General features: G+C 36.5%; 1 protein-coding gene across 4 annotated transcripts in view; it reads left to right on the plus strand.

Annotated features, from left to right (window-relative positions):
* Positions 1–17,063: 17,063 nt before the first annotated feature.
* The window catches only part of Grid2 (glutamate ionotropic receptor delta type subunit 2), a 1,406,062-nt gene continuing 1,404,800 nt past the window's right edge, over positions 17,064–18,325 (plus strand). For 2 of the 4 annotated variants that reach the window (XM_041638370.1, XM_041638390.1), the window contains exon 1: positions 17,064–18,157. In XM_041638370.1, coding sequence (XP_041494304.1) covers positions 18,070–18,157 — 88 coding nt within the window. In that variant the 5' untranslated portion in view covers positions 17,064–18,069. The remainder of the gene's footprint in view (positions 18,158–18,325) is intronic. The other 2 variants (XM_041638352.1, XM_041638381.1) reach the window with 2 other exon arrangements.

Genomic DNA, 18,325 nt, shown 5'->3' on the forward strand with positions numbered 1-18,325 from the left:
TTAAATATTTTTATAGAATTTGCCTTCATAGTGACCTGGATCCATACTGAACTTCCAAGGAAAGACTGGATGATTAAATCAATTATTTTAGCTAGAGTTTTTGGGTTCTTTACTGAATGTATAGTCTATTTGATCATGTTAGCTTTTCAAAAAAGTTGTGGAAAGACAATGGTTGAAATGGTGGTGTAAGATTATTACCTTTCCTGTTCTGATGTGTCTGTTGTAAAACAATTGCTGATTCCAACATCTCATGTCCTGTAGGCATGTGTATGTTTCTGTTTCATTTCAGTGCATTTCTCACATGCAGATTACATAGTCTTCTTGATTCCTATGTCTAGAAACTTCTACTATATTAGGCATTGCTAATGATTCATTATAGGTGTGGAGGATTGGTACTTATTCTTTAAACAGGCTGGTTGAATTTTGTTTTAAAATGCAAATGAATTCCTGGTAAGTCACATTAGTTTTCTTCCACTTATCTTATTCCCCTTTAAATTGTTATGTTGAGCTTTAATGTGGATAAAAATGCTAGCTTTTATTTATAAATAATACCACTAGTATATTTGTTGATTAGTCACTGACAAGAGCATCTTCCATGGTAGGCTTCTATACTTCAGGCTTTCTAACCTTTCTGCATCTCACAGAAGTAGAGAGCTACATGGCAAGTGATGTCTCCCAGACTGTGAGAATGTTCTTCCTTCTTCTAGACCTTGTTTCATCTTCATTCATACCATGATATCCTGGACTCAACAAGACCCCTATGAATGTGCATTTAACCTAGAAAATTCCAGCTACTTTAGTAAGCTGGGTCTATCATAAAATGATACTAGAAAACTTCAATTTTTCCAGTAAAAATAATAATTAAAATAATGACTTATTAATTAATGCAAATGGGTTATTTTAGTTGTCTGTTTTAGTTGGTGAAAACAGCATGCAAAAATAATTTGTTCTCATTAGATTTTGTTTGTTTGTTTTTCTCTTGGCACAAGATAGAGTTATTTGGGAAGAGAGAATATAAGTTAGGAAAATTCCTCTTGAATAATATTGACTGATGTGAAAGTTTATGGACATTTTCTTGGTTAATGATTAAGTGGGAGGGAGCAGGTTACTGGGTCCACTTCTAAGAAGTTGGTGCTGAGTTGTAAAAGAAAGAAGGCTACACAAGCCATGTAGAACAAGCCAGTTAATCTCTCGTTTATGTTTGTTTCACTTCCTGGCTTGACTTCCCCTGATGATGGATTATTACCCAGAAAACCAAATAAACCCCTTTCTTTACAAGCTTCTTTTTGTTATGATCTTTATAAAAATTAAGATAGAAATTAATATCAGGTTCATGGGATATGACTTGATAGACCTGATTATATTTTTTAGAGAATTGTGGAAAGATTTTGAGACATTGGACCAGAAAAGCCATTGACTGTTCAGAGCTTAATAAGCTATTGTAAGAACATGGAATACAATCATGCAAGTCATGCAGACAAGGGAGTCTTGTTTCATGGGGAAGTTTGAGAGTCCCTTTAAAGTTCTTTCAGGCCATTAAATATTTTGAATTAAGAATCTCTGGTTCTGATTGGCTGAATCTGAATAATCAGCTGTGATTTACAGGAGACCAAAACCACTAAAGTGAAACTTTCGCTTTGCTGGGATAGTCAGTACTAGCTGGCGGAAACTGAAGAATCAGCTGCTGCAATAATGAGACCATCATTATTAAGGCAAAATCTTCTGGGAAGAATTTCCTCAGGATCAGCCCACAGAATCTGTGGTTCCAGAAACTGTTATTTGTACAGGCAGCTAAACTTGATAATATATGTTTCCTAGATAGTACTGGTTTTGATGATATAGAATCGTCCTGGGGAGAAGCTAAAACTTGGCATTGTGAGAAACCAGGAAAGGCCACCATTGAAGGAACAGTTCCCGTTATAAAGAATGATTAAAGAGGCTATGGAGAGAAGCAGAGCCTTGGCAACAAGGAGAAAAGTAAGAGTCTCTGAGGACAGCCCAATGACGATTATAGCTAAAGATCAGCATAGTTGTTTTAGAGGCCCCAACATTTTGGAGATGATAGTACCATGGGACAATCACTAGCGACAACAGAAACCATGCAGCCAGAACCTATAAGACAAGTTCTGTGTGGTGTAAATGACAGAACCAAAAAGATGGAGCTGCCTGGATGATTTGGAGTCAGAAGATAAAGAGTCACAGAAATCTGACACAGACTTTGTATGGTTAGACATGGTTTTTGCATTATATAATTGTAACTGTGCCTTCCCTCCTCTGTGAAAGTAGGAATATGTAGCTTATTTTTGATTATACACATGCTCATAGTTAAGTCACTCTGGAATTGTATGAAGATGTAAAACTTTGGAAAAGCTTTGGAATTTGAGTGAGACTGTAATTTTAGAGAGGCTTTGGATGTCTTAGAGAGACTTTGAACTTTGAAAGAGACCAGATATTTTAAAAAGCTTGAAACTTTAAAGTGTTTGAATTTGTAAAGACTGTTGGACTTTGTAATGTTGAAATGTGTTTTATATTGTGATGCTGACATTAATATATAGTCTTGGGAGTAAAAGAAGAAAGGAAACTTTATGCTTTAATAGTAAAGTATTGGTGTGTCAAATTGAAAGGATATAATTGTCCTTATTTCTTTTGTCAACTTGATAAAATCTAGAGACATTTGGGGAGAGGGAAACTCAAATGAGAAAATGGTCTCACTAGATTGGTCTATGGAAAAGATAGTGGGATGTTTTCTCCGTTAATGACTGATATAGGAGGATACAGCTCACTATAGACTATGCCAGCCTTGGGCTATGAACAAGTTCAGTAAAGTATGCTGCTAACTGGCCTTTTTCTGGGATGATTGCTTGAGTTACTGTTTCTTAGTTCCTGTTAGGAGTTCCTGCCCCAATTTCTCTGGCTGATGGACTATATTATGCAGAAGAGTAAGATAAATAATCCCATTCTTTTCCAAGTTTCTTTTGGTCATGTGTTTTATCATAACCACAGAAATCATAGCTATGATACCTCACCACACTGCATAGCCTCAAATCATTAACTATTATTGGTCATAGGCTTAAGTATCAGCTGAGGAGCTCTTAGGATTTTTTTAAACTAGGTTCATTTATTCCTCACTCCCAAACTGACTGTTATCTGCTCATGTTAATAAACCCTTGTTCATGTGAGGTTGACAATCTGTCAGTGGTGGTTGCAGAGTTATTTGCCTCCTGCAAGGGCTAACTCCTTCCTTTTACATGCCTATAACAGATTTTCAATGTGCAGATTACAGCAAGCCTCATAAATTTAACCTTATTTCTAAATACCATGTATGACAATGATACCACAAGCCAAGAGTAGTGGCTTTGTTAGCATATATTATTGTGATAGTTTATTTTGCTGATGTATCCTTATCAGAATTCATCAATGTTGGAAGGCAAGGCAGAAATTGAAACAGAGTAGTTATCGGGAGGCAGGAACTTCTGCAGAGGCCAGAGAAGAGTGTTGCTTCCTGTCTCGCTTAACCTGTTTTCGTTTACCACCCAGGAATCCCTACCTAGCGGTGACACAACCAACCACCAATGGTGGTTTGGGCTCTCCCACATGAATTATTAACCAATAAAATATCCCCACAGATATAGGCATTCTGATGGGGAAATCCATTAACTAAGTCCTTCTATACTGAAATCACTTTAGTTTGTTTTCAACGCGACAAAAAAATATAAACTAATCTGTTGGCAGAAAGAAATTAAAAGAAAAGCGAGGTTTATGTATATAGAAGAAAACAATGCTAACAATTATAATTTAGTGCTTAACTGATAATTCTCAATCATGACTCCAAAGTACATGATTTCTTTCTGTGTCAAGCCATGGCAGAGTAACAGGTACTAGACTTACTTCTTTGAAATATAATTTAAAAATTGTTCAAATATATGAACGAAATGTGTTCAGTAACTGAAAACAAGTAGCTTACTGGCCATCAGCTATAATTATGGTGTCACTTGCATCATACAGGAGCCAAGCTCAAACTTGTTAACATGGTAATAATAACCTTTATGACTCCATAAGAATGCAACTTCTGCTTTCTCTGGACAAGAGCTATTAAGATCATTATTCCTCAATTTCCAGATGAATATGATTTTGTTTCCCTGGGGTTTCAGAGCTTCCAGCAACTTCCCATTACCAGTGCCATGGTGCTTTATTTCCTGCATACTTGATTAGTAGAATTTACCAAAACGAGAATCTGCCTTTTTGAATGCGAAAGACCAAGCAAACCTGACTAAATTTTCGAGGACATTTGCAATGATTGTTTGTAAGCTGTGCAATCTTAACGATTATCTTCAGTAGATTTATTTTTGGTCAAAAATAATAGAATGTTCCTTATTGTTTTCAACACTTCTACATATCATTTACAAACATGTTTTACATATTAACACCTACTTACTCTCAGGTTTGTTTGTGCCTGCTTTTCTAGATCTAGATTTCATTCTCTTTAACATTAAAAACAACAATAATCTTCTGGTTCTTAATTTTAAAAAGAGTAAGTTTCACCTCATCCCCACATTCACTCTCATGGTCTTGTACTGGAAGGTTTGAAGACTCTGATTGTATCAACTAACAAATGACCAGCTGGTTAGAGACCTTCAAGGTGTGGACTTGAATTTGCTAATGCCTGTTTGTTTTGATCCTGCTTAGAATAAATTTTGACAAAAAAAAGAATGTAACACAAAAATTTTCAAAAATATTATTCTGTGTATAACTTTTAAATAATCTTAAGACTTCATTTCTGTTTATTAAGTAAACAAGCATTAAATGATAGCTCTCAATATACATGTTATCTATCTATATATATATGGGGCATGAAACTTACTATCAATACCTTCAAGTTTTTGATTGATTTCAAGGTATATATAAAGTAAGCATTCCTTTATCATTGGTAAACAAATAAAAATTGTATTCCACTTTTTTAGATTATGCATATATAGTATTCTTAGAAATAAATACTTGTTTAAATCTTAATATTCAGGGGACTAATACAACAGCATATTGACATATCCATAAAGTTGAAAATGAGATTTTAAAATATTATTGAACTGAATCGTCATGACATTTTGCTTGTGTTTTAACAAACAAAGCTCTCCTGAAGATCAGAGTGCCAAGCTTAGCCAACAGAGGCCTGAAAGTGGAGACACACACTTTTAATCACAGGACTCAGTAAAGAGAGGCAGACTAATCTCTCTCTGTGTTAGTTCAGAGCCACCCTGGGCTATACAAAATTGATCCAGTCTAAAAGAGAAGCAGAGCTCACACAAAGGTGATCCCAAGCACTTGGTATCACACACCTTTAATCCCAGTACTAGGGAGATGGAGACAGGAGTGATATGGCTGGGCAGAGAGAGGAATATAAGGTGGGAGGAGTCAGGAGCTCACTGCAGTCTGAGGAGGCAGTCTGACATGCAGTCTGAGGATTCCTAGAGACAGGATGGCGTTTTCAGTCTGAGGATTCAGTAGATGTCAAAGGTCTCTCTAGTGGCTGGCTGCACTGTTTCTCTTATCTCTCAGCTTTCAACCCTAATATCTGACTATTGGTTTTTATTATTAAGAATGATTAGAACTTGTGCTATACTGAACATTTTCAAAATTTAACATTAGCAGCTCAAAATGAGAGTAGTATTTCAACACACATTTCCTTATTTTAAAACAACTCAATTCATTGCCTTTTTGATTCATATTTATTGTAAATTAAGTCTGCTGAAAAATAATTCTAATTCTTGCTTGAACAACATTAATGTAAAATCATTTTATTCTATAAGAAAATAATTGCTATGTTCAAATTCCCCGAATGTCATCTGAAAGGATCATTGTGTCTTATGAAAATTCAAATTCAGTATTCAGTTTAATTTTTAAACATTTTATTAGTGTTGTTTTATATGTATGAGTGTTTTGTCTGTGTGTTTGTTTATATATTGCTTTCATGCTTAATACCCTCAAATTCCCTAATATAGGAGTCACAGGTGGTCATGAACCACCATGTGGATATTATAAATCATACCTGGGTTCTCTAGAAAAGCAACCAGTGCTCTTAAGTGATGATCTCTCTATCCAGCTCCTCAGTTTTTGTTTAATGCGTATTACCATTTTGTTTATTTTTAAATGCATTCAAAATATGTAAAAAAAACTTTATGATTTTATGTTTCAATTTGAAAGCATAAATGCTTAAAAGCCTCACTAAAAATTAAGGCTGAAAATAGATGATCATTAAGTAAAAGAGAAAAGGAAAGGGGAGAATGTGATCACTGAACATGCTGTAGGTGAAGTAAATAATTTGTGTTTTGGCCTGAACGCCCATTTGTGCCCAAGAAGACACTGGAGATTATCCTTTCTGTCATATTAAGCACTATAGAGGTTCAACTGAACTTTTTACCTTTGATGTCTACTTTTCCCAAAGGTGTAAAATCACATTTTTCCAAGACTTTCTTATGGCCTTTTCCTGAATTTTTCAAGTAGAAACAGAAATATGACTTATTCTTCCTTAGACTCTTTCAAATATAACAGAGAGTATGCCATTTCTTTCTCTCTCTTTTCTTAAATGTGAAGTTCCTTCAAATTATGTTTATCATCAAGTAGAAATCTTGGTAAAATCCTAAAAAGAGATAAAATATTTATTACTAAAAAGAGATAAAATAATTGAGTATCATCAATAATCAGTTATTTCAAAGAAAATTTCAACAACATGTAGATAAATTTGTTACACAACAATCTTCTTTTAAAATCTGTAATCCGTACTAATGTGGCAAAAGTTTGAAGATATTTCAATTGTCCTCATAGATAAAAACATAGTAATTTATGTTGAGAAGTTTATCTTCAGTTTTCCTGATTTTTAATAATCATGATAGAATCAAGAATTTAACTTACCAATTCAGTTTATTGGTAACAAAATATCTCCTATTACAGCAACTGTGTTATGAATCTATTTACACTATCTATATTCACTTATTAAACTTATTAGTAGATGGTACTAATTTTACATTTAAACACTTTAAAAATTGGGCCTTGATTTAACTCAAGGAAAGAAGATATACCTTCACACCAAGCAATCTCTTCCTCATGAATTAAAACAACTTACCGTAATCATCAATTTCAGCTGTGGATGTCTTTCTTATGCTCCACAGTAAATGACTCAAAACATAGTGAGAGTGTACCCCTTACTCCACACCCTCTCCAGCAAAGGCTACTTTTGGTGATTTTGATTTTAGCCATTCTGACAGGTGTAAGATTAGGTATCTCAAAGTTTTTTTGATTTGCATTTCCCTGATTGCTAAGGAAGTTGAGCATGACCTTAAGTGTCTTTTGGCCATTTGAACTTCTTCTGTTGAGAATTCTCTGTTCAGTTCAGTGCCCCATTTTTTAATTAGGTTGATTAGCATTTTACAGTCTAGTTTCTTGAGTTCTTTAAATATTTTGGAGATCAGACCTTTGTCTGTTGCGGGGTTGGTGAAGATCTTCTCCCAGTCAGTGGGTTGCCTTTTTGTCTTAGTGTCAATGTCCTTTGCTTTACAGAAACTTCTCAGTTTCAGGAGGTCCCATTTATTCAATGTTGCCCTTAGTGTCTGTGCTGCTGGGGTTATACGTAGGATGTGGTCTCCTGTGCCCATGCGTTGTAGAGTACTTCCCATTTTCTCTTCTATCAGGTTCAGTGTGTTTAGACTTATATTGAGGTCTTTAATCCATTTGGACTTGAATTTTGAGCATGGTGATAGATATGGGTCTATTTTCATTCTTCTACAGATTGGGCTGAGCTTCTAAGGTCCAAATGAGGAGCAGAAGGGGGAAGAACATGAGCAAGGAAGTCAGGACCGCAAGCCATGCACCCACACACTGAGACAATGGGGCTGATCTATTGGGAACCCACCAAGGCCAGCTGGACTGGGTCTAAAAAGCATGGGATAAAACCGGACTCTGAACATGGCGGACAATGAGGGCTCCTGAGAAGCCAAGAACAATGGCGCTGGGTTTTGATACTACTGCATGTACTGGCTTTGTGGGAGCCTAGCCTGTTTGGATACTCACCTTCCTAGACCTGGAAGGAGGGGGGAGGACCTTGAACTTTTCATAGGGCAGGGAACCCTGACTGCTCTTTGAACTGGAGAGGGAGGGGGAGAGGAGTTGGGGGAGGGGGAGGGGAGCGGGAGAGGGGGAGGGAAATGGGAGGCGGAGGCGGGGAGGAGGCAGAAATTTTTAATAAATAAATAAATATAAAAATAAAATAAAAAAAAAGAATAGGAGGCTTTAAAACCTCCACATTTAAAGTCGTGTTGGTTAAAATGTCCATTACAGGCACATGTGATGTCCCAATGAATCTGGACTTTACTTTTTAACATCTTTGTTAAATTAATAGCGGTCATTTCACTATAGTCAACAGAGCTAGTGTCTTTTATTATGTGTTTCAGTTGTCAAGAACTAAACGTTGTATTGATATCATCAACCTGTACCCTGAAAAAAAAAAAGAATAAAGTCGTTAATGCACTGCCAAAAAAAAAAAAAAAAAAAAACATAGTAAGAATCAGTTAAGACCCATTCCCATAGTTTATGGATGGTTAGTCAATGGCCTTGGAGAACTAAAAGTTGTAAGTGTTACAAACCTAAAGAGCTACATGTTTATGCATTTGAGAAATGATCCTTTATTACTCATTAAATACATCAACGTAAAATCATTTTGAATGAGAATAAATTTAAATTTTATGAATGAAAATGTTGATAAGAAATTTGTCATAAAGATAAGTATTAGACAAATGCTCAAGGTTCACAGGCATACATGCAAGACAAACACCCATGCACATAACGATACTATTATATTATTGAATTTTGAAATAAAAATAAGCTAACAGTTGCTCATCTTACAGAGACCCATGTTCAATTCCCAGAACCCACAATGGCTAGCTCACAATCACCTCTAATCTAGCTGCAGAGAACCTGACACCCTCTTCTGGCCTCTGTTGGCATGGCATCCTCCAAAATAAACATCAATGAATAATAAAAAGGTAAAAAGGAGAGTGTCACTTAAGATCAGTTTTCAAGCCAAATATTGTTTATTTTAAAATCTATATTTAAAATGTATTTAGTTTATTCTAGGATAATATTAAACCAGCAATTTAAATATACTACTTCATAATACTGTAGAAACATTTTTCTTCAGGATTGAAATACTACTTTGGAAATTTAATTCTTCCAAGAAGAAATACTAAAAGGTTATTCTTTACTATGGTAGCTACATAAACCACAACTTCTGTAGTTAATTCATTATCCAAACATTTTCCAATCATTTATCACATTAGTTAGTTGTTTCCTCCTCATCTTATCATCAAAGTAATGATTCTGTCATAATTTATGATAGGATGAGCATGCAATAAGGAAAATGCCAGCCATAATGATATTGTTTGTCAAGTAAAAATATGGACCCAGCTTCTGAGCAGATAAAGTGATGTTTAATGCATCAAAGCATGATGTTCAGGCAGGTCTCAGCATTTATATTCATTAGCTATTTTCAGGGGAGGCGGTTTCTCAATTGAAGTGTAAAACAATGTAAGGCTACACAGCTATGAGAAAAGGACTGCATGATCATCTTGATTAGGTGCATGACTTTTAGTGATGATAAACATGTAATGTGCCATTTGGAGAAGCTGGTGCTTTTTGTGTATGATAATTAGGAGCCAAATGGAAAGTTTTTTGTGTACCCAACCTGCACTTCAATAGCCCTGAAACCTTTTAATAAAGTTGAATATTTCAAAATAAATGTAAAGAAAACTACTTAAGCAGCTCATATTTTAGAGGGTAGCTAACATCAATTTTTTTCTTATGAATCTTAGAATTTATGCTAAACTAAAATAGAAAAAGAAATGTAAAGCCACTTTCATCAAGAATATGTTAAATAGAAATTTTATGAATTTCTTGTGCTGTGGCTTCACTTTGAGGGTGTGTGTGAGAGAATAGTGTCTGCTTCTAAATATTCAGAAATCAGTGACATCTACCATGAATGGGTACTGAATTTTGTCTCAATTTTCATGTTTCAAAATAGAGCAAAGGAACAGGAAATGTTAATGAATTTGGGAATGGGAAGGCAAAGTAGAGAGGGAATATGCAGAGATAAAACTAACATTAAAGGACTTCTGAAAAAGTGACTGAGTGCACTAAAACCTTCTTAAAATGTAAACAACCATCACCATTTGTCCAGCCTACCTCCAATAGAGGAGCTCCTGCACCAACTGTCCCTAGCTCCTCAACTGATACAATCTGAGTCAGCCTCAAATCTCACATCACACACAACCAAAGAATGAAGTTTCCATACCTAGGTTAATTAAAAAAAAACATAAATGAGAGTTATCAAAAAGAATTAAAGGAGTTTAAAGAACCCATACACAAATAAATCCCTCCTCAATGCATTTAATGGGGATAGGTTTAAACTCTTAACTGAAATTCAAGAGAACACAAATATATGAATGAAAAAAATGATGAAGACAATCAAGATTTCAAATCTGAATTCAGTATAGCAATAAAATATCGAAAAGAATTCAAGCTGAAATGAATATAGAATGAAAACCATTGGTAACACAAAATCAAACTCTGGAAAACCTTAGAGGTAGAGTGGGCTCAATAGATGTTTCAAGATAAAAGCAGAGTATCTGAACTGCTCATGGAATTGTAAAAAAAAATTGTAAAAAAAAATGAAAGTAACATTCAAGAAGTTTGAAATACTAGGAAAAGACAATTTTGTAAAATTATTAGCATAGATGAAGAAGAATCTCATGTCAATGGCATAGACCATATCTTCAACCAGTTCATTAAAAATATTCCCATAGTAAGTGAAGAAGACACACTCAAATAGAAAAAAAAAGCAAACAGAACACTGGATAAAAGAGAGCATGAAAAGACCCAGAGAAGATTACTCATGAAAATAGGTCAAGTTAAATTTAGATAGAGATTCATATATGGATTTAAGTTGCTGATTTTATTTCTATTGACATCTCTCAGAGAAACTTTTAAAAATATCTTTCATCTTTTTTAGAGCAGATACATAGCATCTACCCATGTGGTAAAACATGGGATGAAAAATAGGTGATATGATCTGTGCCTGAACACTTTGATACCTTTGCAATCTGGTTAATTTCTCATGAATTGAGATGATGATGACATGTAAAATGATTACAATTCCTCTATATTTATTTACCATTCCAATACCATACTTTAGTTTACTAATTGATTATCCATTTACACATACCCTTAATCAAACATTTAAATTTTGAATTTACCAGTGACTTTTAGGAATCGTGTGGAGTGAATAATTTTTCTTATCAAAATCTGTATGGATCGTGTGTCTGAAGAGTTGAAATTACCTGTTTTCAAAATTTTATGACTTTCTTGGGACTTCCAAAATTATCTAAACACAAACCATAAGTGATCAAATACTTAACAAGAAAAGATGTTGTGTGTGTATGTATTTCTGATTATATGTGCTATTTTCATGCACAATATCTTTTAAACTAAAATGTATCGTTTAATATCTGAATCATAGTGAACAAATAAACTTTGAATCCATGTCATTGATGTCTCTTAAAGAAATTTTCTTTTAACAATTAAAACACCTATTATGGGGAGAAAATGGCATTTGAGTTCCACTTGAGGAATTATACTGATAATTAGTAATATCATTGACATAATAAATTATTTTGCCTTTGACCTATCAGTCATGGCATACAACTAATATGTCACTCAAGAGCATACTGTCATAAAATAAAAAAAAATACTTTTCCTTCTTTGACAGAGTGCAGTTCCTTACTTTAACATGTGTAACATTTTTTTTCATTAGAAAAATTTAACAGTTAAAGTAGCCTTGTTTTTGAAGCTTTTAAATTTATACTATCATTTTATTAAAAATGTTCTCATGTTCAAATTACTGCTCAGTACAGGAATGAGTGGTTTACGGCTAATTTTCTACTTTTTTATATTTAATTCCTAACTGATCAAATAAAACAAAATGGAAACAAAACAAACAAATGAATCTCAAAAACAAGAGTTTCATGAAGGAAAAAATAAAGGATGGATGATATTGAGTAATAAAACAAAACTCACTTAAAGTGTCAAGTTTATTTCATTATAACTATTTGGTTAACACAAGTTAATAATACTCTGGTAAACTTTTAGTATTGAGACATTTAAAATGTGAGCTGATTATATCAGCATCAGGCATGGCTGCCATCTTGTGGGGACAGGATAAAATGTAGTGAGGGGCCAATTTTAAAAATATGTCCCTGATAGGTTACAGGTCATTACTTTACTTCTTTCCGTTAATTAATCTTTATTCATACTCCTTATAAAACTACTCAGCCTTCAGGCCTTAGACATGAGATAACTGGAAGACATATACCAACATATACATTTACATAAATAAGTTCCCATATCTAAAACTTCAATATCATGTGCCCCTTGGATTGTGAAAAAGATGTGAAATTAAAGTTTCCATTTCAGTCAACTTTATTTATATATGAATTTGGTAAAACACTTGTGAACAATCAGGTGATTATAGAACTAGCTTGGAATTTATATCTCATTTAGCTAAAAAAAAAAGTTTTCTGATGGGAAAGTCTTACATATTTATAGAAATCTCCAAAAAGGTGAAAAGCATTTGGAAGTTAGAAGGACAGAAGGAAGAAGAGAAATATCATCCAATAATTTTTGAATTGGTGTACAAAAATTGACAAAATACTTTACTAACTAGAAAACAATCAATTTGAAAAAAAACTGACAAAACTCACCTAACATTAATGTATTACATAGCAAGTTTTGAATTAAATTAAAAATGAAAAGTCTATGTCTTCTGAAGCTGGAGAGATGGCAAACACTCACTAGGTTAATTGGTTTCCAGCATCCACATGGTTCACATCTACCCAAAACTCTGGTACTAAGGATTATGCTTTTTTATTACTCAGTCAGCATGCACATGCTGCACATATATACATGCAGGCAAAACATTCATACACACAAAATAAATAAATACTACAAAGCCAAACTGTGTTTTCTAAGTTTACATTTTTCTAACAAATATCAGTATAAATTCTGGGACTGAATTTTCTTATCCTCATTTAGAGAGGAAAACAAGAAACTGAATAAATCAGGCTCTGAAATTTCATTAACACTGAATTTCCATTATCTCTTAAGTAAAATAAAAAAAAAATTATCAAGGGCTCCTCACCCAAAGAAAATTCATGCTTTTTCATTGCAGAAATGTACATTTACATATAAGTTCATTCATTTTATTGCAACTACGTCTATCTATATGTGGTTGACCATTTTTCTCTTTAATTTCTCCATATGCTGATGGTCTAGTTACAATTTATTTAAATTCTTTTATGTGATGACCAACATTAGTAATGCTAATGATATCATTATACATAACAAAAATAATCATCCAAATACATTGTGATAATGCTACATGGAAAGTTAACCATGCCTTAATTTTAAAGTTAACACTTATACATGTATTGATTTTTATGTTTAAACAAAACCTTTTGTATAATGGTATATTGTTAACACTTTTAAAGCTGATGAATATGAGTTAATTCGGTGCTGTTTTTAACAGTAAGGAGCTCACTTTACAAAGGTAGACACCGGCATTCTTAGATGTTTTTTGAGTGGAAATTAAAGAGAGACCTACAGCATGCGTTCCCATGGTATTGCTCTCCTTCTACACAATGAGCTTTTGAAGGAGCCTGCATGAGCCCTAATCCAGCAACACAAAATAATAGTTCTCTGAAATTCTTCTTTTCATAAAAATTGCCTATTGCATTTTATATCTTGAGGTTGCTCACACTTCCTACAACTTCTCCAAGTCACTAATGTTCATATTGCAATGATTCCTCCGTGAAGACACAGTCTCAGGCTGGAAAATCAGGAATTTAGCAGTTATCATTCACTTTCATTTGTCCTGCATAAGTGCCTGATATAGAACTTTAGTGAATGAAGGCTGTCTTCACAGGGATTGAGTTTGAGTCCAGTAGGCCAGACGTAGTCTTCATTCCCACACACCATGCTTGAATTCAAGTGAAACAGCATTAATGAAAAAAGAAACCATCTTTGCAATGTTCATTTAAGGAAGCATAGTCAAGTTTGGCTTCTTGGTATAGGTCTGTAATCCTAGCTAATTAGGTGGCTCACCTATAGGAATTGCTAACCACCTGTTTCAACAATAAAAGAGCAGAAAAAACAATAAGCTAAAGATTCAGCTATGTGATAAAGACATTTTTTAGCATGCATTTCACATATACAATGCTCAATTCTACAAACAGCCATAAAATAATTAATTAACAAACACAATCAATAAATATGCTATTTTCACACCTGGTAGTTCACATCTGTTTTGCACATTGTAAATCTTGGTTTCTAGGTAACTATCTTAATCTATCCTACTTTGAAAGAAAATATAGTCATACCATGTGTGAGTACATAAATTTAAATTCATAGAAAGCCAGTTAATTAGGACTCACTAGCCAGAAGAATTACTTGAACAGCGAAAAGTTTGCTGCTCATAAATTGAAAAAAAAAAAATAAGCCAAATGCTATCTATACTTTAGTTTTGCACTGACTTTCTTGCTTTCCATTTAGAATGCTTCATACCATGTTTGAATGACCACTTTTACCTGACAGAGGTTGATCATCATGTCTTTATGAGTTTTGTGATGGGTTCCCCAATTCTGTTGGATGTCCAACTATTCGGATAGTGGTTATGAACTGTGGCTGCCTGTAAAAAAAAAAAACAAAAAACAAAAAACAGGTAGCTTATAGAGCAAGCCCCAAGCCTTGGAGTTCTGACTTTGTCACACTTACACAAGTCCTTCACAAATAAATGCAGGTGTGCTCCTTTTGTTTTGTAACCTTGACTCAAACTAGAGTCACCTGGGAAGAGGGAACCTCAGTTGAGAAAATGTCTCCACCCATTGGCCTGTAGACATGCCTGCAGGGCATTTTATTGATTAGTGGCTGGTATGGACAGGCTCAACTCACTGTGGGTGGGTCCCCCCAGGCAGGCAGGTGGTCCTGGGTTGTATGAGAGAGCAGGCTCAGCAAGCCATGAGGAACAAATAAGTAATCAACAGTAATCCTTGGCCTCCAGGTTGTTGACTGAGTTCCTGCGTTGACTTCCCTCAGTGATGGACAGTCACCTGGAAGTATAAGCCAAATCAATCCTTTCTTTGTATAAGTTGGCTTAGTCCGTGCTTTACCATTGAAACAGAAGGCACACTAAGGCACCAGATTATTCCAAAGTGAATTTATGATAGAAAATTACTAAATGGAAGATTTTGGAGTAATGACAAAGTCTGATTTATGGAACATTAAAATAAGTTTCTAATAGATTATATGAACATGACTATATTTAGCTATTGGTTTATCTCCAAGAATAACACTTATTATGATCAGAATGATAAAAATTATTGCTTTAAAGTTCCACCTACCTGTCTAATCCTTAAGATATGATATTGTGCAGTCCGTCTTAAATGAGGACTTCACTATTTTTCTTGTTAAAATACACAGTGACTCACTTGCTTTTAAAATGACCCTGTGTGCCTGGGGGAGATACATCCATTTTTTAAAAAGAAGCTCATTATCTGTATCAGCATTCATGAACGTACACCAGAATGCTTTGAACAGTAGAATGACATCAATAATAACATGAACAATATCCATAAGTTAATGGACACTTATGGGGGGAGGGAATGAAGAGATGACGAAAACTGATTGGAAATACTTCCTGGAAGTACTGGTTCTATATTCAGGAAATTCTGAAATTTAACAATTAGAGCTCTCTGCGAAAGGAAAAAAAAAAAAAAAACACCAGAGTGTGTGTAAGTCCTGCTCATCATGGAAGGCACTGGTTACTAATTTCAAAGTAGTTTCTTTTGTGATACAAAGGTAGACTGCAGCGAGAAAATAGAAGATGGGGGAAATTATTTCACACTAAAAGGTGGGGCACTGTTTCCTAGGAGACAGGATCCTGCTCTGGAGGAGGTGAGGAGCTTGAATAGACCATATGTGATCCAGGAGGATCTGAGTAGCAGAACCAAAGGAGCAAAACATTTTTTTTTTTCCTGGAATGTCCAGGGATGAAATTCATAAGATGAAGGAGGATAAGACTTTGCAGTGGTGAGAATGGCCAAGCCAAAGCATCATCAAAGAGAAAGGTGCTCAATGAGGGAACAGGAACAAAAGAGCTCCGCCACTCTTAGGAAGAGGAATGGTGAGTTCTGACACACACTCTCTTGGTAACAAGATTTCCAGTGGACTACAGTGTAATGGAAACAGTGTCTAGGCTGTTAAAACCTGATCTCACTTAGACACTTGATGGAGTTAACAGAGCCCCCTTACACAGTAAGAGGGAAGGATATAAAATAGTCCTTAGAAGAAAAGAAATCTCCAGGAGCAGGGATAAGCTTGCCCAAAACCCCTTCTCTGGAGACTGGGAGCTTGCCTTAGAGTGCTTCCGCAGCATTTCCAAGGACAGCAAGGAGCCCCCAGGACGACCTAACTGCACAGGCGATTAACTCAATGCAGTATTTTGGTCACTGAGGCTTTTATTTTGTTTGTTTTATTTTTTTATATTATTAGATATTTTTTAAAATCTTTTCACTGTCCCTTTTCTGACATTATTTCAGAATTTTTTCTGTATCCAGGTTGCAAAAAAAAAAAACAGAGAATGAAAAGAGAGGGAAAATAATGAAAGAGGAAAAAAGAAAAAAACAACACTGTTTAAAAGGTAATCAGCACATTCTCAGCTTTTTATAACTTTATAATTGAAATCTCATTAAAAGCTTTCTAGGTCTTCTTTTCCCTAAGTGACTAGGTGTCCCTAATTTGTTCTCAGCCAATGTGACTAATTCCAGACAAAGACTAGAAAAAAAGTCCTATACCTGTTGGGGGACAGCAAGGTTAAATAAATGGGGTGGCTTTTTTAGGTTGCTTTTAACCTCGGGGGGGGGGAGAAAAAGAAAAAAAGAAAAAAAAAACAAGGCAGGTGGGGGGGACTTCACTGCCTTCTCTTTGAGTCCTGCCTTTCTCAGTCCGGGTGAAGATTCCCAGGGAATTGAGAGCGCGGTTTTGTTTCTCCCTTGTATTGCAGATAGGGGGAGGAGGTGGTTATTAGAAGCTCTTCCTCTCTCGGTTCCCCTCTCCGCCTGACAGCACCGCTCTCTTGCGGACTCGCTTCTCCTAGGTGATCCATTTCTAAGCAACGTGGGGCTGCAGCGGAGCTTGCCAGGCTGCTGCTGGCTTCCCGCATCCCGCCAGGCGAGCGGCTCCGGAGCATCCTGCAGCCGCGGCTCCGCGCGCCGGCCTGGCCCGTTGCTCGCTCCCGGCGGACACCCCCGCCACCGCGCCCGCGGAGCCGCTCGGGCCCGCCGCGCCAGCCCCGGGGCCCGCCTGGCGCAGAACCGGAGTCTTCTCTGCATTACTATCGGCATTACCTTCAAGTTCACTTTTTCCACCCCTCCCGGAGCCGGCCTCCCCCTCCCCGCTGGAATCTGGCGGCTCCGTTCGCATCCTCCTCGTCGCCCGTGGCACTGAGAGCTGGCCGCGAGGCGCCACGACCGCGCGCGGCCCGGGGTGGAGGGGCTCGGCGGCGGGGGAGGGCGCGGGCACATCCGGCGCGGGGGTGCCCAAGTTGCGGCGGAGCTGGGACCCGCCACCGCGGCCCCCGCGCGGCCAGGGCCACCTTCTGAGCGCCAGCCTCGCCCCCTGTCCGAGAGCAGCCAAGGCTGGATACATTTTTAAAAAGCCCAACTGCAAACAACTCTGGCGATGCCAAAATTTCCCTCCGAGTGACAGGGCTTGGGAGGAGGCTGCCTCCGGCTGTGCTAGCTCTCGGGTCGCCTGTGCCTCCTTGGCGACTAAGAAAGACTGTGTGCACTGGCGAGATTGGAAATTAGTGGGAAAGCTGCACTCAACTCTGTCGTGACCTCAAACTCTGTGGACCGGTTTAAAGAATATCTACATATTGGAAGCAAAGTCGTGGTCAAGGAAGATCTGCATCAGAGGATGGAAGTTTTCCCCTTGCTCTTATTTCTGTCCCTCTGGTGGTCTCGAACCTGGGACCTGGCGACCGCTGATTCCATCATCCATATCGGTAAGATAGAGCTTGTGCGGCTTGTGGCGATTTTCCCCTAGCGTTTCCTTGGCAGTAATCTATTCTCCCCCACCCCCTTGAGCCTCTGACGGCTGCTGGAGTGGCTTCGGTTCGCGCCCCTTGGTGCCCGCGCTTGCACAGGCTCAGCTTTCTCTCAGCTGTGGCTGA

Source organism: Microtus oregoni, unplaced genomic scaffold (assembly GCF_018167655.1).
Source record: "Microtus oregoni isolate MIOR12 unplaced genomic scaffold, Mior012 000002F_ref0000024, whole genome shotgun sequence".
NCBI classification, from domain to species: domain Eukaryota; kingdom Metazoa; phylum Chordata; class Mammalia; order Rodentia; family Cricetidae; genus Microtus; species Microtus oregoni.